Source organism: Crocuta crocuta, unplaced genomic scaffold (assembly GCF_008692635.1).
Source record: "Crocuta crocuta isolate KB4526 unplaced genomic scaffold, BGI_CrCroc_1.0 scaffold303, whole genome shotgun sequence".
In the NCBI taxonomy this organism is placed as follows: domain Eukaryota; kingdom Metazoa; phylum Chordata; class Mammalia; order Carnivora; family Hyaenidae; genus Crocuta; species Crocuta crocuta.
The window spans coordinates 1470690-1496274 of NW_027528276.1; the positions used below are offsets into that span (position 1 = coordinate 1470690).

Below are 25585 nucleotides of genomic sequence, written 5' to 3' on the forward strand. Positions count from 1 at the left end.
GAAGAATGTTGGAAAGTTGAGGATATTTGAGTTTTACCAGGCCCTTAACTACAGGAGTTTAGGACCCGGGTCCTGTGCTTCCGCATCCTTAACGTGCCAGGCACATCATGGATAGTAAGTGTTGATTGCCACTTGTCCCTTGGTGGGTTTTTTTGTAAAGCTGGTGGAGGGACTGCACTTCCTTACCTTCACTGGGAGAAGTTTTTTACCCATATTGTGTTTGAGGGCATATGTTTTTACCTGAGCCACATTTCATAGCCATGAGCTGTCATATTAAGCCATAGTTCTTCTGTAAGGACTGGACTCTTTCATAATATTCTAAATGAAACAGCCTCCAGGAACAGTGCGCTTTGTTGAAGAAGCAAAACTTCCCTTTGGGGAAATTTTAGTTTGAACAGAAATCAAGTGCTAGGAGTTTGTAACGTGTAGAAAGGTGCCAAATTGATTTCCAAGGTGATGTTTGTCTTATTTCCCAATATATTTGTAGAACATGGACACAGAAGAAATGGTAGAAACAGGAAAAGTGTGTAATCACGTGAAGTCTAAAAGTCTTCAAAATAGAATCGAGAGTGGTTTTGAATGAACTCTTCCTAATTTGATCAAATGGTTTTACTTAATGTTTGTCCATACTTTATACTGGAAAGGGTATCTTTATATATGTATTTATGGATATCGAGAGAAAAAACTTCATGTCTTTTGGACACTTCCTTTCCCTTTTCTTCTTGTAATTTACTGTTTGTTATTCTTCAGGTGACAGCTTAAATGCCAACTTTTCACCATCTTCTCTAAATAAAATAAGTCAGTACTACTCTGTATAAGTTTACTAATGTTATGTGGTCTTTGCCTTTTGGTACCTACCAAAATTTGTAATTACATCTTTGCTCACTTCCTTATTTATTGTCTTTTAGCACCTCTAGACCAAAAGCTCCATGAAGGCCAGAATCAAGTCTGCTTAAATTTTAATTTAGCTGTTTATCCACTTATCTAGCATCCTCTCAAATGAGTTAAGTGATTCATTGGCTTATCTCCAGCTGTGGTTTCGTATCATCCAAAGTCACTGCACTTATTTCTCGGAGTATAATGTTTTTAAAGTTATTTTCAATTCACATTTAAAGAGTTCCAGGAATAGGAGTAAGGGTGGTATCACAGTATTGTGACTCTTAAGCATACTTGTCAATTCTAGTAAAAGGTTATATTTAGAAATGTTAGGTTTGGATGTTAGGTTTGGCTTTATCTCTGTTTAGACAAGTTTTTCTTCCTCTTAATGAAAGTTAGCTTTGTAATTTTCCAGTTTCTGGGGGCGAAATGAATATTTCAACACTCACTTGCCGCTCTTTTTTTTTTTTTTTTTCTTTCAAAGTTTGGTAATGTCCACAACAGGTGGACAATACCAGTGATCTGAAAGGATTTTTCTTTCTGACTTAAGCTAAACTTGAAGATTGGGCAGAGATATTACAAGGCAAAAATAGCCCTAAACTTGTGACAGAAATAAAGCCAATCAGCAAGACTAAACCCAAAATATGCTGAAGGGCAACCAGAAAAACAAAATGCATTTTCAATATTCAATTCCTGTAAATTGCTCAGTTACACATCCACCTCCTCATCATCCCTGAATAAACTAACTTAGTTCTCTGCCTTGGCTTTGTACAGCGACACTATTGCCAAAAATCGGCTTCAAATGGAAATCTCTTTGACCTTCCTGGAGCACACAATAGTTCCATCCCTTTGGCAAGAACTAGACTCCACGTCTTTGGTGCCCTCATTTAGCGATCTCTTACTTATGATCCTTTGTCTCTCTGGCTTCCTAGCAGTTTTCCGTCCTCTAAACCTTTTTTATGGTTATAGTTACTTCCCCTGTGATCTAGAGTGATAGCAGCTTCCTGGACTTCCTTTCCTTTCTAAAAGCCCTTAAAAACTGTATCTAAACCTTGAGTGTAATAATTAGAGACTGGAGCGAACTTGAACTTGAATTCACCTGCTATGAGATCATGACCTGAGCCAAAACCAGGAGTTGGCCACTTAACAGACTGAGCCAGCAAGGCGCGCCTGAGGAGATGGCTTTTGAGCTGAGTTCTGAATAACAAAATCTGAGAGGTAGGGGAGGGTGAAATGTTTGTTGATTATCATTTTCCCTTCACAAGCCAGGGTCAGCACAGCAAAGCAGTGAAGCAGTGAGGTGTGATAGAATAAGCCCTAGAATTTTGGCCTGGTTTGGCTGTTAACTAGCTTTGTGGTTTTTGACTGATCCCTTGTTTACACATGCTATATAGCACTTCACCTTTCCTTGGATGTGTCCTCAGTTGTAGTAGTAGAGTATAATGGAGAGTAAGTGAGACAGCTTGATAGAGTGCACCTTGCTGACCAAACGCAGCAAGCTTGTCAGGGCAACTCTGAGGCTCTCCATCCATTCATTCCTGCGGGGGAGGAAAGAAAAGGAAAAAGACGATTTTGTTTTTTCATGGGAAAATGACCACAAAAAAAGGTTGATTCTTGATGCTAAAGAAGAGCTAAAAGAAAGTGACAGTTCTTCACTTTTTAAATTACCTTAGGACTATGTTTATGGATTAATATCCTATATCTTACAGGACATAGTACATGCCACTATGGTATTAAGATAGAGTATTTTAGAATACTCTCACATTAAAAAAAAAATTCCAGTATAATTAACCTACAGTGTTACATTAGTTTCAGATATACATCATAGGGATCTAACAGTTCTCTACATTACTCAGTGCTCTTCAGGATAAACGTGCCCTTGATCCCTGTCACCTATTTTACCCATACCTGCCTCCGCCTCGCTCTGGTAATCATCAGTTCTGTATAATTAAGAGTCTTTTTTTTGTTTATATCTTTTTTTTCCCTCTTACTCTTTTTTTAAATTCTTTTTTCAAAGTTTATATTTGAGGCAGAGAGAGTGAGCACGAGCAGGAGAGGGGCAGAGAGATGGGGAGACAGGCTCCAAAGCAAACTCTGCGCTGACAGCAGAGTGCTTGAAAGCAGGAACCGTGGGATCATCTTGACCTGAGCCAAAATCAGATGCTTAACCAGCTGAGCCACCCAGGCGCCCTTACTTGTTTTAGTTTCTTAAATCTCACATATGAGTGAAATCATAGGGTATTTGTCTTTCTCTGACTTATTTTACTTAGCATAATACCCACTAGATCCATCCATGTTGTTGCAAATGGCAAAAATTGACTCGTTTTTATGGCTGAGTGATACTCTATTCCACCACATCTACTTTATCCATTCACTGTTGGTGGACTCTTGAGCTGCTTCTGCATTTTGGCTACTGTAAGTAATGCTGCAGTAAATAGAGGGATGCATCTGTCTTTTCAAATTCTTTGTGTAGAAACCCAGTAGTAGAATTACTGGATCATAGCGTAGTTCTATTTTTCAGTTTTTTGAGGAACCCTCCATACTCTTTTCCATGGTGGTCATACCATTTTGCATCTCTACCAGCCTTGCACAGGGGTTCCTTTTTCTCTACATCCTCACCAACACTTGTTGTTTCTTGTGTTTTTGATTCTAGCTCCTCTGACCGGCGTGAGGTGATAACTCATTGTGGTTTTGATTTCCCTTTCACTGATGATGAGTGATGTTGAGCATCTTTTCGTGTGTCTGTTAGCCATCTATGTATGTCCTGTTTGAAGAGAAATGTCTGTGTCTTCTGCCCATTTTTTAATTGGATTATTTGTTGTTTTTGGTGTTGTATGAGTTCCTTATATATTTTGAGTACTAACCCCTTATCGCATGTATCATTTGCAAGTATCTTCTCCCATTCAATAGGTTGTCTTTTTGTTTTACTGATTGCTTCCCTCACTGTGCAGAAGCTTTATTTAAAACACATTTATTTTAACTTTTAATTTAGAGTGTGAGCAGGGTAGACGGGGAGAGAGAGAGAGAGAGAATCCCAAGCAGGCTCCAGACTCAGCACAGAGCCTGACATGGGGCTCGGTCCTGCAAGCCTGAGATCATGACCTGAGCCAGAATCGAGAGATGGACACTCAACTGACCGAGCCACCCAGGCACCCCACTATGCAGAAGTTTTTTATTTTGATGTAGTCCCAATAGTTTATTTTTACTTTTGTTTCCCCTGTCTCATGAGACCTATCTAGAAAAATGTTGCTATAGCCAACGTCAGAGAAGTTACTACCTGTGCTCTCTTCTAGGATTTTTACGGTTACAGGTCTCATACTGAGATCTTTTAACCATTTTGAGTTTGTTTTTGTGTATGGTATAAGAAAGTCATTCAGTTTCATTCTTTTGCATGTAGCTGTTCGGTTTTCCCAACACCGTTTTGTGGTGTTCTCTTATATTTTTAAACCTTTTTCTTAGAATGAAATATTAAGGATTTGCCTCATGGCTTTAAGGCCTAGGGAGTAGAGAAGTGGTCAGATGTTGCCATATACTCAGTATCAAGCCATCATTGCATGGAGTTTCTTTTTTGAGAAGTGGGAAACCCAGGGGCTCCTGGGTGGCTCAGTTGGTTAAGCATCTGACTTCAGCTCACGTCATGATCTCACAGCTCATGAGTTCGAGCCCTGTATCGGGCTCTACTGTACTGACAGCTCTGAGCCTAGAGCCTGCTTCGAATTCAGTGTTTCCCTCTCTCTCTGCCCCTCTCCCTCCCTCCCTCCCTCTCTCTCTCAAATATAAACAGTAAGAAATTTAAAAAAAAAATTGGGAAACCTGTCCCAGGTCTTCTCAATACTTTTAACAGCCGACTTAGTCTGAAAAACTTGGCTGCTTATTGAAAAAAGACTACGTGTACCAAATCATTGGTAGCTCCTCTCACTTTGTAAGTGGTTTATTGTGTTTCCAAGTCACAGTTACAGGTCAGATTTTCCATTTGCTACTGTGGTGTGTCTGTTGGGGATTGTGCAGCTTAGAAATCTCATCCTGAAAAATTAAAAAAAAATGTTTAAGGTTTATTTATATTTGAGAAACAACAGACAGAGTACGAGTTGTGGAAAGGGCAAAAAGAGAGGGAAACACAGAATCCAAAGCAGGCTCCAGGCTCCAGGCTGTCAGCACAGAGCCTGATGAGGGGCTCAAACTCATGAACCATGAGATTATGACCTGGATGCTTAACCAGACTGAGTCCCCCAGAGATCCCCTTCTCCCTTCTCCCCGTCTTTTAAAGTAAGCTCCATGTCCACACGGGGCTCAGTCCCGCAACCCTGAGATCAGTTTGCATGCTCTACTGACTGAGCCAGCCAGGCACCCCCCAAATTTTTATTTTTATTTTTTACGTAAGCTTCATGCCCAGTGCAGAGCCCAACATGGGGCTTGAACTCATGACCCTGAAAATAAAGACCTGAACTGAGATCAAGAGTCAGATGCTTAACCGACTGAGCTACCACCTGCCCCTAAAAAAAAAATTTTTTTTATTTTAGTGAAGTGTGAATACCATAGAAATCCCTCTTGATAAAAGGGCAGAGAGTGTTTTTAATCAGTCATTTCATCTGTTTGAAAAAAGGAATTGTTTGTTAAGTGTCCAGAGAAGTTCAAGTTTGCAGAGGTATTCCCTCATTTGTTTGAATCTGTTTTTTACTTTAGGTGTAATTGAAAAGTGACCCTCTCTTCAGAGATGTCAAAAACCAACAAATCCAAGTCTGGATCTCGCTCTTCTCGCTCAAGATCTGCATCAAGATCTCGTTCTCGTTCATTTTCGAAGTCTCGGTCCAGAAGTCGATCTGTCTCTCGTTCAAGAAAGCGCAGGCTGAGGTAAGGGCATGTGTTGTATATCAGGGTAGCTGTTATATCGGTCAGGGGGGATCTCTCAAGAGTGTCAAATGGAGTGGGGGGTTGGCTGAGGTGGAAGGTTGGGCTGTAAGATAGTACAGGTCTCTGCAAACACTGCGAATCCAAACCACCTTAGATTGCCATACTGTTTGCCTAATTCCTTTTTTCCTCTGCCAGCACGCACTGTCTCTCATCTACTTTGGAAGAAAGAGCATTTTGTTTTTATTTGAGCTGCTTGCTTCAAATCTCTACACCTGATTGATTTATTCCTGAAGTACTTTTGGAGGCTTTGGACCAAAGGTTATATGTATCATCAGCAAAGAAAAGATAGCTAAGGGGATTAATAGTATGAGCAATGTTGCGAAGAAAGAAGCCTTATTAATTCAATAACATAATTAAACCACAAAAACTTAACAGGAGTCATTTGTTACACCTAATGTGCCAGTTCTAACAAGCTGTGTCTGTTTAGTAAAACACCGCGAAACCATCTAAAAATCACCCTTTTAGATATCTCTGTGCCTAAGTGTACAAATAATTCTTTTGAATTTATTGCCAGTATTTTTTAATTCAGTCAGGTTTCACATCTTTCAGTGAATGTCCACGTTTCAGTTATGTCTTAGATGGGGTGCTAAGCCACCAGCTCCTTTCCTCTTTTAACATGTTGTGAGTTGAGTTTTTCATTCTTCACAACTTTTAATTTTCTCTTGTGAGCAGACAAGAACGTTTTTGTAGAGATAAGGTTCTACACGTGAATATCAGTGTATTTAAATACCAAAGGGGGATATTTGCACAGCTTCGTTCTTATTGTCAGAATCAGGTACCAGGCAAGGAAGTGGTTCCTCAGCCTCACCACTTGGAACCCCGCCCCCTGCTCATTCGCTTGTTAAATGAATTGATTACAGAATTTAAAATAGACCTCAGGAAAAGTAGTTATTAAGCTGTGTTCTTTATTTCCACCGTCCTGTGTGGTACTTCTAAAACGTTTTAAGGAGATGGTTGGTGGGATTTGTTTTTCTTCCCAGCATCTTACATGGAATCTGTGAGAGGCCTGCCTGGACAGATTGATTTCAGACCAGAGGGGGAACAGAAAGTCAGTGTGCGTAAATATTAATGATTGGGATAGAAGTTAGAATATATGGCGTCTCTTCCTCAAACAGAAGAAACAGTAGATTTTTTTTTTAAAAGATAATATTGCACCTTGAGGGTAATGAGTCCTAGCCTCTCCCCCTCTCTTCTGTGTTTTTTGGACATGCATTTTTTTATGCCAGACTTTGTTCAAGCCCTAGGCTAGAGACTGTGGCTTCATTGTGCCAGAGTCAATATAAGTGAACTTTACCTTTCACCACTCCCTCCCCCGAAAAAAGAAGAGGGAAACCCACCAAATATATCTGCCCTGGGAAGTTGCTGTCAGGGCATAGGACTGAGCAGAGACTCATACTAACTAACTCGTGCCTTGCACCCAGAGTCCGAGTAGGGCCATTTCAGCTTCAACTTAGTTCGGTTGGTTCTGAAGAGGGTAGCACTTTAACAACTTGATCTAGTAGATAGAAATTAAGTAATTGGCTCAAAAACAAGAGGCGCTACAACCCAAACTGAATGACAGAATTGAACAGACACAAACCAAATTGGGAAATGCTAACCAGCTCTGAAATATTTGTAATAGCTGGGATTCCGGGCAGATCTGTCTGGACAGATCTCTTCGTATTCTACAGATTATTTGGCATGGTCATTGACTTGGCACACGAGGGAAAAATAACTCGGGCGGTATGTGCTGGGGTAGGACTGGAGCCACTTTATGTGCTATCTTATACTGAGAAGATTGTTATTTTGAAGGAGTTTCTCCACTAGAAAACATGTTTTTATACTCCGTTCTAGGCTGACATCTCTGTTTTTTTAGAAACAGATAAATTTGCCACTGGATGTTCACTTTTTTATTTCTGGCTTATCTGTTCCATGATTTTTTTTCTTTTGTTTTTCCTCTCCTACAAGGAAAATATACTATCCAGAGAGTTTGAGAAACCATGCCTTTAAATTAACTTAACTGCTGAATTCTACAGAATTGGAGAAAATTGATTGTTTCCTTGTATTTCACAGACTGTATCCTTTTAAGTGACTTCTCGTAAATACCTTCATTTGCAATCTGCAGAGACTCATGTTCCTGCATCTGTGCAATGACTGCGGGTTTTGGATGCAGTGTGCCACAGGGCCCGCACTAGTAATTGGTGACAGAGAAGCAGCAGTAGCCTCTGAGGATGGGAACATGAATTAAGCCCTCCTTAGTGCTGGTGGTGCATCACCTCCCTCAAGTATAGCCATTTAATTGGGTCCTATTCAGTTTCATAGCCTGCATCTGCCTCTTCCTTCTTTTCTTATATTGTTACTGTTTTCGAATGAAAAGTATGGAAGGTAAGTTTTTTTTCATTGTACTTAAATAGCAACTGTTAGCCAGCAATATGATACGTTTTTGTGGGTCACAGTTATTCTTGGGGTAGATAAAGAACCTGAAACCGAACCATGGTTAGTAAGTAGCAGAAGACCAATCCCATTTTATCTTCTGTAGATTAAATTAAATGTAAGTTTCTGTTTAAAAACACCATTTGTTTAGTTACGATCTGTCATATTTGCTAAATGGAGTTACTTATAAAACAAATAGGCAAGTAAAATTTGTTTTTAGTTAGGCCTGTTATGAAAAATTCTATTGATTAACCGAAGGTTTCTATTCTACTATATGTAAAGAAAATATTTTTGCGAAGACTTTTCTAGTAATTTTACATATTTTTATGTTAACAATGTGTATCCTAGTTGACAAGGCACATTTGGTATCCAAGAACCCCCTGTGGATTTTTACACCAACAGATAACAGCTTTTGGCTTTTGGATGGAAACGGCTCCCTGTCATTGACAAGCCTAGCATTCATAAGCATGGAATTTTTACAAAATGAGGTTACTGTTGAATCTCCATGGTTCTGGAAATGTCTCTTTGCCCAATCAGAGTCTCAGATTGTTGAATGAAGAACACAACTCTCGGCTTTAGGTCGACTTGAAAGATGTGTGGGCTGTGGTGCCTGAAGACGGGTTGGTTTTGTAGTTTTCTTTACTTAACCTCCTTGGCTGTTTATGGTCAGATGGTGCCCTCTTGTGGCACCGAGGTAGGGTCTTGTAACTCAGCAACAGAAACTTGACCACCTGAGGAATGAAGCCATTTCCAGGTCCCCAGTACTTTTTTTTTTTTTTTAATGTTTATTGTTGAGAGAGGGAGAGTGTGAGTGGGGGCGGGGGCCGAGAGAGAGAGAGAGAGAGAGACACTGAATCGGCAAGATTATGACCTAGGCTGAAGTCAGATGCTTAACTGACTCAGCCACCCAGGTGCCCTCAGGTCCCCAGTAAAATAAACAGTATATGTATCTTTTGCTGATCTGATTTCAGTGAATTCTTTTAAGCTCTGAGCAGTTGCATCTCCCAGTTCCTATTTAAGTGTTCTTTGGTTGGGACTGTGTGTTTACAACCCATGGTTTTAGTGGAATCTAAGAAAGTGGTCCTACATAGAGAGGGCTGAATAGGATGCATAGAGTGTTATACCATTGTAGGGGCCAGGGACCTGCCTAGTCTGGGCCTGTGTCTGCGGACTCGAGCTTGCGTTCTTCCCGGCTTCCAGTGGTGTAGGGGCCTATAAATTCCCACGTGAAACTCTTAAGCAGTGTGTACGCTGTATTAAAGTGGGTTTTTTAGTTTACTGTATTAAGAGCATTATTCTCTTAGGTGTCATAGAAATACGTTTCCATATAAAAAGTGCTACAATATTAATGAAGCCGTCTCAGTGTGTCATTGTTAAAGTGATTTGTTTCTGTATATTTGTACTTCATATGGGTCAGCAATGGGATTAAGTATTTAAATTTGTGCCCTTTCTTTGAAAACAAAACTGAAAAAAATACATAAGAACAGGATCTCTCAAACTATTACCTCTTTGGCAGGGATTTCTTAAATAAAAAGGCTTGTGTCAGAAATTCAAATGTTTCCCCCTTCCCCCTTTTCAGTTCTAGGTCTCGTTCCAGATCCTATTCTCCAGCTCATAACAGAGAGAGAAATCACCCAAGAGTATATCAGAATCGGGATTTCCGAGGTCACAACAGAGGCTATAGAAGGCCCTATTATTTCCGTGGGCGCAACAGAGGCTTTTATCCGTGGGGCCAGTATAACCGAGGAGGCTATGGAAACTACCGCTCGAATTGGCAGAATTACCGGCAAGCCTACAGTCCTCGTCGGGGCCGTTCCCGATCCCGGTCCCCAAAGAGAAGGTCCCCTTCACCGAGGTCCAGGAGCCACTCTAGAAACTCCGATAAGTCTTCCTCTGACAGGTCGAGGCGCTCCTCATCCTCTCGTTCTTCCTCCAACCACAGCCGAGTTGAATCTTCTAAGCGCAAGTCTGCAAAGGAGAAAAAGTCCTCTTCCAAGGATAGCCGGCCATCTCAGGCTGCCGGGGATAACCAAGGAGATGAGGCCAAGGAGCAGACGTTCTCTGGAGGCACCTCTCAAGATACGAAAGCATCTGACGGCTCGAAACCATGGCCAGATGCTACCACGTACAGTGCTGGTTCTGCATCACGGGCCTCTGCCGTTTCTGAGTTGAGTCCCCGGGAGCGAAGCCCTGCTCTCAAAAGCCCGCTCCAGTCTGTGGTGGTGAGGCGGCGTTCACCGCGTCCTAGCCCTGTGCCAAAACCTAGCCCTCCACTTTCCAGCACATCCCAGATGGGCTCAACTCTGCAGAGTGGTGCTGGGTACCAGGCTGGGACACACCAAGGTCCATTTGATCATAGCTCTGGGTCCTTGAGTCCATCCAAAAAGAGCCCTGTGGGTAAGAGTCCACCAGCCACTGGCTCCACGTATGGCTCTTCTCAGAAGGAGGAGGGTGCTGCTTCAGGAGGAGCAGCCTATACAAAGAGGCAAGTATCTCGTTTCCTCTGCCTGCTTGTGTTTTTATCTCGCCAGCTGGCAGTTTAATTGTAATGTGATCGGAGTTAGAGCTCTGATTAATGGTAATAAGGTAATCCCTGTTTCCTAAACTTTGCGTTAGGAAACTTGAAAAGCATCATCCGAGGAAACCTGTAGCTTAACGCTAGCTTCCCTACCTTCCTGAATTTGTGTTGCAGCATAAAGTTTCTTTAGACTGCTCCGCAATGGTGTTTTCACATTTAAAATTTGCCTTGGATTCTACCAATGTAAGCCAGAGAGCAGTAGAGTTTTGTGGGTCAGCTATCAAAAAAATACTGTCTTTACCAAAATGAATGGTTCATTGGAGATGTTAGACCCTGTAGGACCCACCATCTGCTGTGATCCATCTGCCTCAGCCCATGATGGTGAAGAGCTACACCTTGTACCCTCACACCCTCCAGTTGAGGAGACTGGGCAGAATGGGAAAGCCTGAGGCTTAGTCCAGTAAGCCCTTGTTTTAAAATCACAAGGTGGGTGTGTATCCCAGTAGAAGCCAGCCAGGCTGTGTGTTAGGAGAGGACATGACTGTGCTTCCGTCTTTCTGCTCTGGGGAACTTGATGAGAGTTGGAACCTGAATCCATGTGCTGGCTGGATTGGGATGGCAGAGACAGAGCAAGGAAGTTGCACTGGGACCAGGTTGTCAAGAGGGACTTAACCTGGCGGGGGGTTTCCCTTTTTTCCCCCTTTGCTAGTAGCATATTCTTTGGTGCCTTGCTGTCCTTTGATTCTTCTTTGCCATATTCATGCAGCTGTAACTTGATTATACTTCCTTCATTAATGGCACAAATGAGATGTTCAGCCTCTGTACTTTCCAGCCTTCAGTGAGTCTGCTTTAAAGTGTAAGTGTGGTTCCTTGCCAGGACTGGGAGTCTCATTAGGAGGCTCGGGCGCGAGCTCTGCTTTTCCATAAGAACGAGTAGGATGGTTTTTGCCCTCTTCCCCCAATTAACTTGTATTTTGTTTTTATTTGTGTTCGCAGTATATTTCATATTTAGATCTTCTAGGTGACTTGAAGCAAACATGAAGTCTCTTTTGAGACTTGTATTTCCAAATGTGAGTTGTATAAAAAGCAAAACATTCCAAGGTTGAACATTCTATGTTAATTTTGCTGAAAGCAGATTTTAAGTGACTGAGTGAAGGTTGGATAAGACCTTAATTTTTTTTTTCCTAGACCATTTACAGGTAAGTAGGTTTTTGTTTTTTAGTATCCTAAAAAATTACCTTTGCTGTTTCCTTTTTGGTTGCTCTTGTAAGACACAGCTCCACGGGCCATGTATTTTTCTCTTAAATGGCATCCAAGTTCATAGATCTGTTAAGGGCCACTTTTTAGAAAGTACTGGAAAGTAACCAAGTAGAAAATCCTTTGGTAACACTGGAATCTACAAGGCATGTTTGTTCAGAGAATTTAAAAGAAACAAATGATGCCTGTTTGGATCAGGTTGCTTAAAGGAGCCTCGTTTGTGTTTCCCTTGTGCTTTATAACTAGGTACCTAGAAGAGCAGAAGACCGAGAATGGAAAAGATAAGGAACAGAAACAAACAAATACCGATAAAGAGAAAATGAAAGAAAAAGGGAGCTTCTCTGACACGGGCTTGGGTGATGCAAAAATGAAATCTGATCCATTTGCTCCCAAAACTGATGCTGAAAAGTCTTTTCGGGGCAGCCAGTCTCCCAAAAGGTATAAGCTTCGAGACGACTTTGAGAAGAAGATGGCTGACTTCCATAAGGAGGACATGGATGATCAAGATAAGGACAAAGCGAAGGGAAGGAAGGAATCGGAGTTTGATGATGAACCCAAATTCATGTCGAAAGTTATAGCAGGTGCAAGCAAAAACCAGGAGGAGGAGAAGTCCGGCAAATGGGAGGGCCTGGTGTATGCACCTCCAGGCAAGGAAAAGCAGAGGAAAACCGAGGAGCTGGAGGAGGAATCTTTCTCAGAGAGATCCAAAAAGGAGGATCGGGGAGGGCCCAAGAGAACCGAAAGTGGGCACCGGGGCTTTGTGCCTGAAAAGAATTTCCGAGTGACCGCTTACAAAGCAGTCCAGGAGAAAAGCTCATCACCTCCCCCGAGAAAGACCTCTGAGAGCCGAGAGAAGCTAGGCGCCAAAGGAGACTTTTCCTCAGGGAAGTCTTCCTTTTCTATTACTCGAGAGGCCCAGGTCAATGTCCGGATGGACTCTTTTGACGAGGACCTTGCCAGGTGAGATGTAGTCCTTAAACCTCAGGGTGTCAGTGGTCTAAGGGGCATCTCCTAACCCCTCTTTCTAAGGATGTTCTGGAACCAGGACAGGCCTCCCCTGTATTTCCTGTGCTATCCAAGTTTCATAGCTGATATAGACCTGTTTTCAGTGGAGAAGTGTGTGCTGGGGGCAGTATCACAGGGGTGGTGAAGCATCTTTTCAGTCTTTAGTGACTGGCTCTCTGGGTGCCGGGTCCCCTCTCAAACTCTGTCTATTACCTTACCCCGTATCCCCTGTCCTCCCATTTTCTCCCCTTAAATGTACTTAAGATGATTTTGCCTGTGGAGCCATCCAGAATCCATTTCTCCATTCTTAGCTGGTTACCAGAGTCTGTTATTACAGTCCTCCATCACATAATGTAGCAGTTTTAAAGTTGAGGCTTGGGTGGAGGGGTGTGTGGCAGAACTTTATGAAAGAATGGGAAGGCCCAGGCTGACTCTGTTTCGTACCTGGTGTGAAAACTGCACAGCCAGTTGGAAGTCTGCCTGAGCAGCATTCCAGGTACCTCCCACTTACCCGTGTCACTTCACTGAGTGGCCCTGGCTGGCCAAGCTATTTGATCTTTTAAATTACTTTTCTATTTGTTGTGTGTGTTAAAACTAGCAGCGACTCCAAAAACAGTCACTGATGTTCAGTACTTTACCCTGACCATTTGTTCCTGTTAAAGACTCCCACTGAAAGAAGGGAAGAGAGATTTTTGGATACCCTTTTCCATAGTTATGGTCCATTGAAATTACTTTAAACTTGGGTAGGAAGCAAAAAGAAACTTTGTGGGTAAATTTAGAACTCCTGGGGAAAAAAAGCATTGCGTTTTTAAGATTTGGGTGTTTTGACTTCCTGTATATCTTGTTACAACGGGGCCTCCTGATGTTTCTTTTTCAGACCCAGTGGCTTATTGGCTCAGGAACGCAAGCTCTGTCGGGATCTAGTCCATAGCAACAAAAAGGAACAGGAATTTCGTTCCATTTTCCAGCACATACAGTCAGCTCAGTCTCAGCGGAGCCCCTCTGAACTGTTTGCCCAGCATATAGTGACCATTGTTCACCATGTTAAAGGTGAGCGCAGACCCTGGCCTGCTTGAGACTCCCTTTCTGTGTGCTTAGCTTCCTCTGCTACAAGCAGAAGGATGAGTGGGTGACTAAGGGAGCCTTTTGGGGCCCCTTATCTCATCAAAAAGGCCTTTGAAGCTAGGGACTGGCTTGAAGGAAATTCCTTCCAAGGAGGAGTCTCCATTTTGTAATTACAGAGTTGAACATTTCAAAATGCTGGTAACTTGTGCTCGTGAGAATAGATAATATTCTTCACGTATCATTAAAATGCTTGCAGAAGAAAGTAGGAAAAGTGGCTTTTCCAGTATCTCTGTCTTTTCCTTTCTAGCAGATGAAAGCCTGTAGTGGTCTCTCAGAGACTCTGGTGTGAATTTCTTCCCTACATTATTCTACCATTTCCTGGGCAAATTGAGGTGGGCAGGTTGGGGAATGGCTGAGAGAAGTGATAAAGAAGCTGGATTGGGCCAGTTACAGGTTCTACCTGAAATTTAAACTCCAGTGGGAGTTGCTGCTCTGATTCACAGAGAAGTGAGCTCTCGGTTTCCTTGTGTCCATGTCCTAAGACATGAGAGTCCCACAGTGGAAGCCCAGACACAGTCCAGCGTTGGATTGTGTCCCAACCAGCCATTTTTCCTTCCTCTTTCCAGTGCGTTTGTCACATGTATTTGACGATTTGAGTTATATCTCTGTGGCTACAGGTTCATGTAGAAGAGTTGAATGCTCTGCCTTTGGTGGCATAACGTGTTCTTTGAATTCCCACAGAGCATCACTTTGGGTCCTCAGGAATGACATTGCATGAGCGCTTTACTAAGTACCTAAAGAGGGGAACTGAGCAGGAGGCGGCTAAAAACAAGAAAAGCCCAGAGATACACAGGTGAGGACTTCAGCCTTACACTGGAGGTGGCCATAAAAGATTGCTCATCAGATAATAAACTCCTCTTGTTTTTGTCAGTGTTACGTGTGTTAGCGGCAGGGCTTAGTTAAACATTCTTCAGACTCTAGGGTAACAGTGGGCGTTTGTTTGAGTGGAAAGGACATGCCTTGATGACCGCAGTTTCTAACTTTGGGCCTGAGGAGGACCCACCTTTTGATATAGATGAATCCTTATATTGTTGGAAGCTAACGGATGGTAACCCGAGACCACTGTGAACTTTCTATAGGTGGAGTAAATGTTAAGTTCCTGTAAGCAACCCCTGTGTTCCATATATCAGTTCCTTGGGAAGAATTTGCAGTAGGTAGGAGAGCTTCTAGAATGATGTCAAAGGGTTTAAAAGCCCAGTGGGTTTAAAGAATATCACATTCAGTTGTGGGAGCATATTCAGCAGTTAGGGGTTTTGTCTGGAAACAAACTGGGCTGTTTCTTTAATTTCTTCATAGTCTGCTCTTGAGCCTGTTGCTGTAGGTAGGAGAACCCTGTTTCTGCAACAGTCTTCTTGTTTTAGGGTCTTTGGGGGCTGTGTGCGTGCCAGGCCATTGTTGTCTCATCTAGACTGGATCTCACAGATAAATAATGGGCCATTATATTCTTATTCCCAGGATGGGAACTGCCCTTCAAGGTTAGCAGGGCATGGGTACTCTTGATGTGAATTTGAGATTATGAGTGTGGGTGTAGGTGAGTCTTTCTTCCTGGCTGTAACAGTTCTGGGAAGGAATGGGAAGTTTCTTTGGTTTGAGTTTGAGAGGTTGTGTTGTGTGAATGTGCCTGTGTGCTCACAGACACACCGATGCGAGAGTATGAATATATAAGCAAGGAATGTAAATAACACACATGTGTAAGTTGTGAAACACCATGGAAAGGAATGTCTATGATTCTGTTGGCCAACTTCTGAACTAAAATGTTAACCACTACTATGTTCATGCTGTGGGATATCAAGTAGTTTTTCTGTTTTCAATTTTTAGGAGGATAGACATTTCTCCCAGTACATTCAGAAAACATGGTTTGGCTCATGATGAAATGAAAAGCCCACGGGAACCTGGCTACAAGGTGAACTGTTGCTTTGATCATAATTCCAACAAAATGAGTGCGTTGGGCATGAACTTGACAGAAATGTGTTTGTTTAAATTACTCTCTACTTAAGTTTGTGTTTTTCTTTTAAGGATGGGCATAATTCTAAAAATGAACTACAAAGGGTTAATTTTTATTAAATGTATCAACAACCTTTGTGAAGTGGTTAGAATATGGTAAATGACCCCAAAGTCTATTGAGGTGAGCTTGAGAAAAAAAAGAGAGGAGTTTTGGAACAAGTGCCCATGATGAGAGAAGAAACTTTTTGTGATATTTTTCTGCTTGTAAGTATTATCAAATCAACTATATTACATGCACTATTTCCAACCATGATTTCAAAAAGACATGCATGTCAGAGGAGAGTGAAATATTCATATCTTAACATGGTAGACTGTTTTAAACAGCTAGTCCACAGTTTTGGTTTTTTTTTCCTAACATTGTACCATATTTATCATCTGTTGGTTACTGTTACTTTAAAAGCTAAACATGATTTTGATAGCCCAGCTACATTTGCAATGATGTGCACGCAAACATGGTTCTTAAGAAGTTAAAGCTTGTATGCAATCTTTTTACTATGAAATAATAGGTTTGGGTTTTTTGTTTTTTTTTTAAAGTCTCAGTATTTATTGACCTTCATTGACATATGCAGTTAAAATTTAAAACTAAAGATTTCCCGTGCTGCTGAAACCTTTTCTAAAGATATTAATCCTCAGGTCTTCCGGACAGAATTGTCTTGGTAGTTGAATGTGATGAGAGGCACTCTGGCACAAGTGTGTCTTGTCTCCTACCCCCTCTATTCTTTTTCTCCATATCCCCCCCCCCCANCAGCTCGGCACTAACCATGTGAAATGCAAGGCTTTGAAACAGCAGAAGAGAGCTGGTCCTTGAGGCTTCACTGAGCCAACCCCATAGAGGTGCTGTGGGTGCACAGCCTCAGGGAGCAGCGGCTGCCTTTTTTCTTTTGGTGTTTCTTGTTGTTTTTTTGTTTTGTTTTGTTTTTTGTTTTTGGAGGATGCTGAGGCCTCCTTTCCTCTTAAAAACCAACATAAGAATAAACCTACTTAAACTATTTCAACAAAAAGCTTAGTAGTGTGTTTAAGTGAAATGTTAATAAGAGTCAACTGCCCAATTCTTCCTTTTTGAGAGAAGTTTTACTTCCCATGGGGCAAGTCCTGGTGCTTAATGTCCCTGAATCTGCCTTGCCCTTTTGCTCTGAGTGTCCCAAGAGCTGTCAAGCCTTCGCCCTGGTTTGGGATGCACAGTGCTTATGCTGCTGCGGCTCTGTCTGCGGCACGTGTGTCCTGGGGCTTCGGCTTCTTAGGAAGTCAGCAAAAACGGGGTTTTGCTTTCCTTTTTCTGTTGCTGCTTTTTTCTTTTTTAAAATGAATTCTGACCTGGTATTGTCACTTCATGAATTTTCCATTACGGTTTTTCATATTTCCTCTCTAAAGCTGTTTCTCAGTGTAACTAAGCGTTTTGGAAGGCAGCCGAAGTGTCCCATGGTCTGTTGTTGGGCTCCATGCTCAGGGCCAGTTCCAAGGAGAGGATCAACCCATGGTGGCTGCCACAGTGTAGGTAGGGAAGGACAACACGACACAGGCATTTCCACTCTTGGTGGTGACTGTAGGCCTGAGCCAGCCTAACCAGCCACCCTTAAAGCGGAATTCGACCTTCTCAGCTTGTAGGCTAGCCCGAGTCATTCCTGGCCCACAGAGGGAGCAAACAAGGCAAGATCGATGTTTAGCATTTTCAGAAGGTAGACATCATTATTTCAGAAAACTGGTTTGGGTTCTGTGCGGGACCCTCAGGAAGGGACTTCTATGGGACATCCTGTATCCCTCCCAAGCTTGGGTGAGGTGCTTCACACTCCCAGTGTTTCCTCTGCAACACTCCATCGGAGTGGAAACCACAGTTTGTGGGGTGGTTGACTTGGCAGCCCTGAATCCCAAAACCTTCACCTTGATCTCTCTTTTGGCAGGCTGAGGGGAAATACAAAGATGATCCTGTTGACCTCCGCCTTGATATTGAACGTCGTAAAAAACATAAGGAGAGAGATCTTAAACGAGGTAAATCAAGAGAGTCAGTGGATTCCCGAGACTCAAGCCACTCGAGGGAAAGATCAGCTGAGAAAACAGAGAAAACTCATAAAGGATCAAAGAAGCAGAAGTACGTAAGCCCCTGTTAACCTCATTCAGACTTCGGAGTGGGGCCTCTTGTCCGCTCCTTCTGGGCTATATACCAGACTTTCCAGGCCAGAGTTTAGTTTAGGGCTAAGAATGATAGCAGTTTCTTCTTTTATATCACGTAACTGTCAAGTAAGGTTCCTGGCTTGAAAACAGAACCTCTGCATCCAAGTAGGGGTGTGATCCTTGTCCAAAGAAGGCCTCCTGGGAGATGGGTGTTTAGTTTAGCTCTAGGGATGGAGTGGAAAATCAGTTGGGAATTCCTTTTGGGTTATTTTAGACATTTTCTTTGATACATTCTTTTTCATCACAAATTTTCATGGGGAAGTTACGTTTTAGAAATGGCTCAAAGTTGGTTTTGTAGTAACGCTGTTGTCAGAGACATAGGGTGAAACTTGATATAGGACAAGATGGTTAGTTTTTTTTTAAAGAACATTAACTTTTTCTTTTTTTCCTAATGTTTGTTTATTTTGAGGGGGAGAGAGAGAGAGAGAAAATCCCAAGCAGTCTCAGTGCTGTCAGCACAGAGCCCGATGCGGGGCTCTCGGGGTTCTATCTCACAAAGCGTGAGATCATGCCCTGAGCCGAAATCAAAAGTTGAATGCTTAACCGACTGAGCCACGCAGGCGCCCCAAGATTGTTGATCTTAGATGCCTTTTAAGAACTAGTTTGACAGACACTTCCAAGTAAGGTGTTCCAAATATTCTTTAAACAAAGGTAGCGTTGTTGAACTTCATAGGGCAGCATTCATGCCAAAGTCCTGTCATTTCTGTTTACGTCTGTGAAAGTTCCATGGCTTTTCAATCATGTCTCATTAAACGTAGAAGAGTTGAAGCCCTACACTTTCCCACATGAAGCACCACTTTTGCGGTTTCTGAACTTTGTCTGGCAAGCGTTTTCATTATCCATTTTCTGATGATAATCTTTTGAGATAAGTTGGGCAGTTGGTGTGGTACCCATTTTGTTCATTTGAAAGATAACCTGAGCTCATAATGATTTTTCTCAAATGACATAATTATCAGCTGACATCAGAACTCAAATCTTCTGTTCCATTTTTTCTCCCTCTACTGTGTTCCTTGTGCGTCGGGAGCCCTGGCTCTTTCAGGGGTTGGCCCCTGACAAAGGGACCTGATTATCCTCAGCGGGGGGGTGGGCGTAGTGGCACAGCAGTCTCCGCGCTGCTTCTGGTACAGAGGAGGCAGGACCCCGAAACTTTTCAGGGTTGGGTTTGGATTATTGATCCTGATTCCTTTTCCTGGAGCACACACCTCTTCCTCTGACTTGCTGTGTAATCTTGAAACCCTAGTGTTTTGTGATCGGGGCAAGAAGGTGGTTCATCTTGTTAAATATCACTCTTCAGTTTACAATTCAGTTTACAAAAATGGTTTCTCGTGTGAAGGAAGAACAACTTACCCAAGGTCACACACAAGTAACAAAAGTGGTGCTGGGATTCCAGTCTGAGGTCTTTTGGAGTCTTGTTTTTAAAACCTCTTAAAATAGGACTCATGTCTAGGAGTCAGAGTTACATGTCTGAGTTACAAAAATCCTATGACAATAACTTAGATTTCACCTATTTATGACTAAATGCTAGAAGGAGGAGCTAGGATTTAAATATTTAAACTTGTGAGCTTCTCAGATGTCAAGGAGTGTGGTGAGTGGGGGGGAGCAGGGTGCTTTGTTTGCCTGATGGAGGAGGATGGGGTGGAGGGCAGCAGTAGGTTACCGGCACTTGGCTGGCGTTTCCCTGTAAGTGTCCTCGACTCCTGGGAGCCTGGCCTTTCTGCCATCTTCAAGGCAGCCAGTAACCCCCATTAGCACATGGCAGGGCTGGCACCGACTTCTAGTACATAGACAGTGACTCATCGTAGTAAGCTCATTTGCCCTGGTCTGTAATTTCTCTTAGATGAAGGGAAGGGAGGGAAGTAACTCTGGGGAGAGTTTTGCCAGATCCTGTGCTTAATAACTCAGCTTGTTTGAGCTCAGTGAGAGGTGGCATGGGGGTAGTGGTATAATTAGAGCTAGGTTTGAACCCCGGTTCTGCTCAGCTCCATCACCCTGAATCTCTGGTCTGTAAAGTGGGAGAAATAATACTGAATAATCACAGCCACCATTCACTGCACACCTGCTATGTCATTGTAAAGTGTTGAGGCATATTGTTTGTTCAGGCTCTAGAACAGGCCTGAGTTAGGCCGGTAGTGTTCTTCTGATGAGAAATAAAAGTAAGTAAAGCACAAAACAAATGGTCATATATTAACCCTCTGTCCCAGCACCAGACACATCATGGCCTGCTCTGCTTCGCAGCCTTCTGCTTTGCTAGTTCATGCAAACGTATTACCCGGGGCCGTGGACTGTGTTCTGTTCCTCTTTGTGTGTATGTCCCATGTTCGTCACACGCTGAGACATAGACGCGTCACTGAACATGACCCACAGAATTGAGAGGAGGCCGCCTAGGTACCCCGGGTGGGTGACTTGGGTGTTTTGAGGTTACTCGGTGTCTTCATCGTAGGTACGTTCCTGATTGCCCTGTGCTGCTTTCTAGGGAGGCCCCAGCCAAGGGCTCAGCCCTGGAGCTTAGTGATTGAAATCCCTGGCTCTTTTGTTTCTGTAGGAAGCACCGGAGAGCACGAGACCGGTCCAGGTCGTCGTCGTCCTCCTCCCAGTCATCCCACTCCTACAAGGCGGAGGAGTACACCGAAGAGACGGAGGAGAGGGAAGAGAGCACCACAGGCTTTGACAAGTCCAGACTGGGGACCAAAGACTTCGTGGGTCCAAGTGAAAGAGGAGGCAGAGCTCGAGGGACCTTTGTAAGATCCTGCCCGCTCTCCCTGTCTCTGAGCCTCTGCTCCTCCCACTTCTCTGTTTATCCAAATACTAGTTTTGTTGTCCTTGATCTATAGATCCCAGAACTGTGGTTCCCCTCTTCCTCAAGCTTTCTCTTTTTATTATGTTTCTGTTCATAATCATTTACCTAGAAAGCCTCTTGGGGCTTCTGGCCTCATAATTTCCCTCCCTTACCTTGACTCCTGCTGGGTCTGTAGGGAGGGCCTTGTGCCACGTGGTCCTCTGTATGGGCTCCAGACTTGAGCTAGAAACCCGTTGACCAGCAGATGGACCAGAGGACGGCTGTCTGTTCTCCACCAGAAAAGGATTTGAACAGAAGGCAGGGAGTTGTTTTTCTCCATTCCTGACAGAGTCCTTTGTTCCTTTTCCCCACTTACGCCACAGCAATTTCGAGCCAGAGGGAGAGGCTGGGGCAGAGGCAACTACTCTGGTAACAACAACAACAACAGCAACAACGATTTTCAAAAGAGAACCCGCGAGGAGGAGTGGGACCCCGAGTACACGCCCAAAAGCAAGAAGTATTACCTGGTATGTGTCAGGGATGACCAGGATGGGCCGGAGGGCCTTTGGCACACACAGTAGCTGATACCGAGGCCTTGATTGGTCTGTCCAGAACTGCGATTAAATACGTGTGCAGGCGGATCGCACCGGGGGGATGTGTACTCAGGGACAGCACAGTGCCGGCAAGATGGGCGTTCTCTCGAGAGCTGGTCCTGGCCCCAGAAGTGTCTGTCGTCTTAAGGGGTTTATGGATTCTAGGAAGAACAAGAAGGCATGCTCTGGCCTTTTTAGTCTGTGAGCTTTCTTTTTTTTTAAGCTTATTTATTTTGAGAGAGAGAGAGAGTGTGTGCAGGGAAGGGGCAGAGAGAATCGCAAGCAGGCTCCGCACAGCCAGCACAGAGCCTGACCCAGGGCTCGAACTCAAGAACTGTGAATGACCTGAGCCAAAGTTTAGAGTCAGACACTTTAACCAACTGAGCCACCCAGACGCCCCTATTTGTGAGCTTTTTATTTGCTAACCCAGCCTCAGCCTCTCTCCAGTCTTTATTCAGGGGGGATGGAGTCCTAACCCTCTCCTGAGTCTGCAGTTGCACTCTCCCTCCCTCGTGCAAGGTAGAAAAGATGGCACAGGGTCCTTTTGAGGGAGGGAGCTGTCTCCAGAATGAAATGTCACTGGGCTCCTCTCATCTAAGTCGCCTGTCACTCAGAGGTAGCAGGCGCTTCCCGGGCTCTCCCTGCCTCCCTCACGTTGGGGCTCATCTAGGCTGAATTACCTTGCCAGTGAGAAAGTTCTCTCGGCCTCGCTGTATCACTGGCAGGCCTAGGTCCAAGCACACGTGCCTCTGAGTGTTGTAACCCAGAAAAACTTGCAGCAAGGCTTCCTCCCCCACGAGATGGGCTGGTGCTGGTGTGGAGTGTCAGCTGCACAGCCAGGAGACTGGTTTTGTAGGTGGCTGTGTACAGCCACCTTCTCTTTTCTGGGGCTGCCGGGAGCTGAGTGGAGACTCCTAGAGGACCCTTGGACCCTCTCTGGGAGGAGCTGGCGTGGCCCGGGATCCGTGCTGGAGTGGCACTGCTATAGGGGAAGGATTAAATTCTGTCTAGAGCCCTTCTTTCTCCATCTCCAGCTGCCGCCTGTAAGAGCTTTGCCGGCCTCATGCGTTTAGGCTTTTGACCAAGCCGCCTGGTAAGAAGCAACTGGCCCTTAGTTTACCCCCGGAGCCCGAGGTCCAGAGCCCGAGGTCCTGATTGTGATGGTTTGGGATTCATGAGATAACGACAACTTCTAGTTTTCAAAATGCTTTCTCATTCATTCTTTTATTGGAGCCACCTCCTCTCTCATGAGGTCATCAGAGCAGGATTGAGATGCAAGCTGGTTTTTTCCTGCTCGGCCACACTGCCTTTTGCATGAAATTAAAGGGGGGATAGAAGATGGGAGGCTGGGTTCTGGTCCTGCCTGCCACTCACAGGTCTGAGACCGTGACCAGGTCATTTGCCCTTGTTCTCGCTGCCTGTTCTAGGCTGTGGGTGGGGAGGGCCGGGAAACACTAGCATCCAGCAAGGTATTACTGAGTGTCACTTCTCTGGTAGCTGCCTGATGTCCCAGATCAGACATAGTTTGGTGTTTTGGTGTGATTGGCTTTCTCAGACCTGTCCTTTGAGAGATGGTGTATTAAACAACATGGAGTCACCTAAAGTTCCTAAGCCCGTTTCCTCGTTTGCGTGGTGGCGGGCGATAATGAGAGGAGGGTAGATGTGAGGAGTAAGTGAGGTCATGGGTGTGGAGGTCTTTCAGTGCTCAGTGAGCGTTTTAGCGTCGTCATTAAAATGCCCTGGCTGCTGCCTTAGAATCCTGAGGCACACAGTGGAAGGTTCGCTTGGATCTGAATCAGTAGCACTTTTGGAGTAGGGGACAGGGCTGAGGACAGAAAAGGAACAAAAAAGGTGGATGGGGCATAGGTTGGCTTGAGAGTCACATCTGGGTGAGAAGAGGGCTGTGCCATGCTTGTTCACTCTGGCGCTGATGGTGGTTTTCCTTCCTCTCAGCATGACGACCGTGAAGGCGAAGGCAGCGAGAAGTGGGTGAGCCGGGGCCGGGGCCGAGGAGCCTTCCCCCGGGGTCGAGGCCGGTTCATGTTCCGGAAATCCAGCACCAGCCCCAAATGGGCCCACGACAAGTTCAGTGGGGAGGAAGGGGAGATTGAAGACGACGAGAGTGGGACAGAGAACCGAGAAGAGAAGGACAATTTACAGCCCACAACTGAGTAGGGGCCACTGCGATGGGAGCCCCTGCCCAGGGGAGAGAGGGCGCTGGGAAGATGGCTGGTGAGGAGCGAAACCGAGAAGCCTCAAGATTGCGAAAATCCCGCCCTTCCCCCCACCTCCCCAGCCACGCAGAATCCTACTACCGCGGAGCATCGAGCATCCCTGGGAGCATCCCTGGCGCTGTGTCCCACCGGACAGGCGGGGCCTGGGGGGTTGGGCCCAGCTCTGGAGCAGAACACAACGCATTGGGCTTTAGCTGTGTTTCTCATTTGTTGTTGGTGTGCGGGGTGGGGGCTGGGGTAGGGAGGGGAGAGCGATACCTGGATTTTGGTTTGTTCCCTATTAGAAACCAACAGTTTTGTTCTTAATTTCATTTGGAGCTAAGAGGACTAATTTGGTTTTCAATCTCTTCTCCCTTATCCTGATTTTAAAAACCCTTCTTCTTCCTTTTTTTTTTTTCCTTCCCCTTAGGCATATGTAGTAACCATAGCAGAAAGATTTAATTTGGGCAACTTTGATTCTTCAAAGAGAAAACAAAGCATGTGAATAAACATTGAAGTGTTCACCTCAGTTTGGGACCAAACTGCTTGGATCTTTGTAAAAATCGGTTTTGTATGTCGAGGAGGAGTTCAAGGCCTTTCTGACCACCTTGTGTTCCCCTTTTCTGCACAGCCATGTATCCCATGGTGTGCTGCTAACCATACCCCACGTCCCCCCACACCCCAATATTTTCTGATTTCTTCTGGGCTGGGCATCCCATTCTCCACCAGCAGCTCTAGTATCCCAAACTTTGTAGTCCTGCTGACCCTCTCAGCAACAGGGGTGGAAACTGGACGGCAGTTTCTGGTCTGTTTTCTAAGAAACTTCTGAATTCTATTATCTTTACAAATATAAGATGAGAAAATAATTTTTTCAATATTTTTTATTAATCTTTTTATAAAATGAAAAGAAACTCCTATGATCGATTAAGGAAGGTGGTTATGGCTGGGTGGTTTGTGGGGGTTTGTTTTTTCTTTTTCTTTTCCTTTTTTTTTTTCTTTTAACCTTAAGCTTTAAGTTGAAACATTCTTGGATGTTTGGGGGGAAAACATCCTCTTAAAATGGGTCCTTGTGCTTGCCTTCTGGGGAGGCGGTCCTGAGCAGGTGAATCATATGGCATTTATGCATATGTTATATGCGGACTGCACCCACCTCTTCCCCCCACCCCCAACCTTTGCCTCTTGGGTTGTTGTGCTTCTTTCCCCTTACTTTGCTACATTTCTATAGTTAAGTTGGTTTTACTTGAATGATTCATGTTTAGGGGGAAAAAATGAAAACACCCTTAAAATTTGTTTCAACTCCTCCTGCAAATAAAAAAATAAATGAAGAAGGCAGACGTAAATGGACTCTGGTCATTGTCACCCTTAGTGTGTGTGTGTTTGGGGGTGTGTGTGTGGGGGGTTGGGTACTTGCCACAGCAGCTTCAGGGAGTCTGAAAGACAAAAACGTGTCTCTGAGGGCTGGGCCCAGACTGTTGCACTGTCTCATCAGCTCCATGACCAGTTGTTCTGGGAGGAGACTCCCACCCTTCGCTGGCTAATAACTCGTCACCCCAGTGGTTTTGCATCATCCTGTAACATGGACATCCCAAGAGAACCAGGTTTTTTTTCCACTGTGGTGTTAAGGGCAAGGACTTTGGCTTCCAAAGTGGTGGGGCAAAGGTCAGGGCTTGTCGATGACAGGTTCAGCCTTCCGTGTTCGCCAGGAGCAGAAAGATTACCTGAAAGC

The 25585-nt window shown here is 44.2% G+C and overlaps 1 protein-coding gene across 3 annotated transcripts in view; it reads left to right on the top strand.

Moving 5' to 3' along the window:
• THRAP3 (thyroid hormone receptor associated protein 3) overlaps positions 1-25199 on the top strand; it is a 63628-nt gene extending 38429 nt beyond the window's left edge. For all 3 annotated transcript variants that reach the window (XM_077753118.1, XM_077753120.1, XM_077753119.1), the window contains 10 exons: positions 5560-5727; positions 9779-10684; positions 12221-12934; positions 13857-14029; positions 14786-14897; positions 15923-16007; positions 18007-18194; positions 20820-21015; positions 21437-21580; positions 23600-25199. In XM_077753118.1, coding sequence (XP_077609244.1) covers positions 5591-5727; positions 9779-10684; positions 12221-12934; positions 13857-14029; positions 14786-14897; positions 15923-16007; positions 18007-18194; positions 20820-21015; positions 21437-21580; positions 23600-23821 — 2877 coding nt within the window. In that variant the 5' untranslated portion in view covers positions 5560-5590 and the 3' untranslated portion in view covers positions 23822-25199. The remainder of the gene's footprint in view (positions 1-5559; positions 5728-9778; positions 10685-12220; positions 12935-13856; positions 14030-14785; positions 14898-15922; positions 16008-18006; positions 18195-20819; positions 21016-21436; positions 21581-23599) is intronic.
• The last annotated feature ends 386 nt before the right edge of the window (positions 25200-25585 follow it).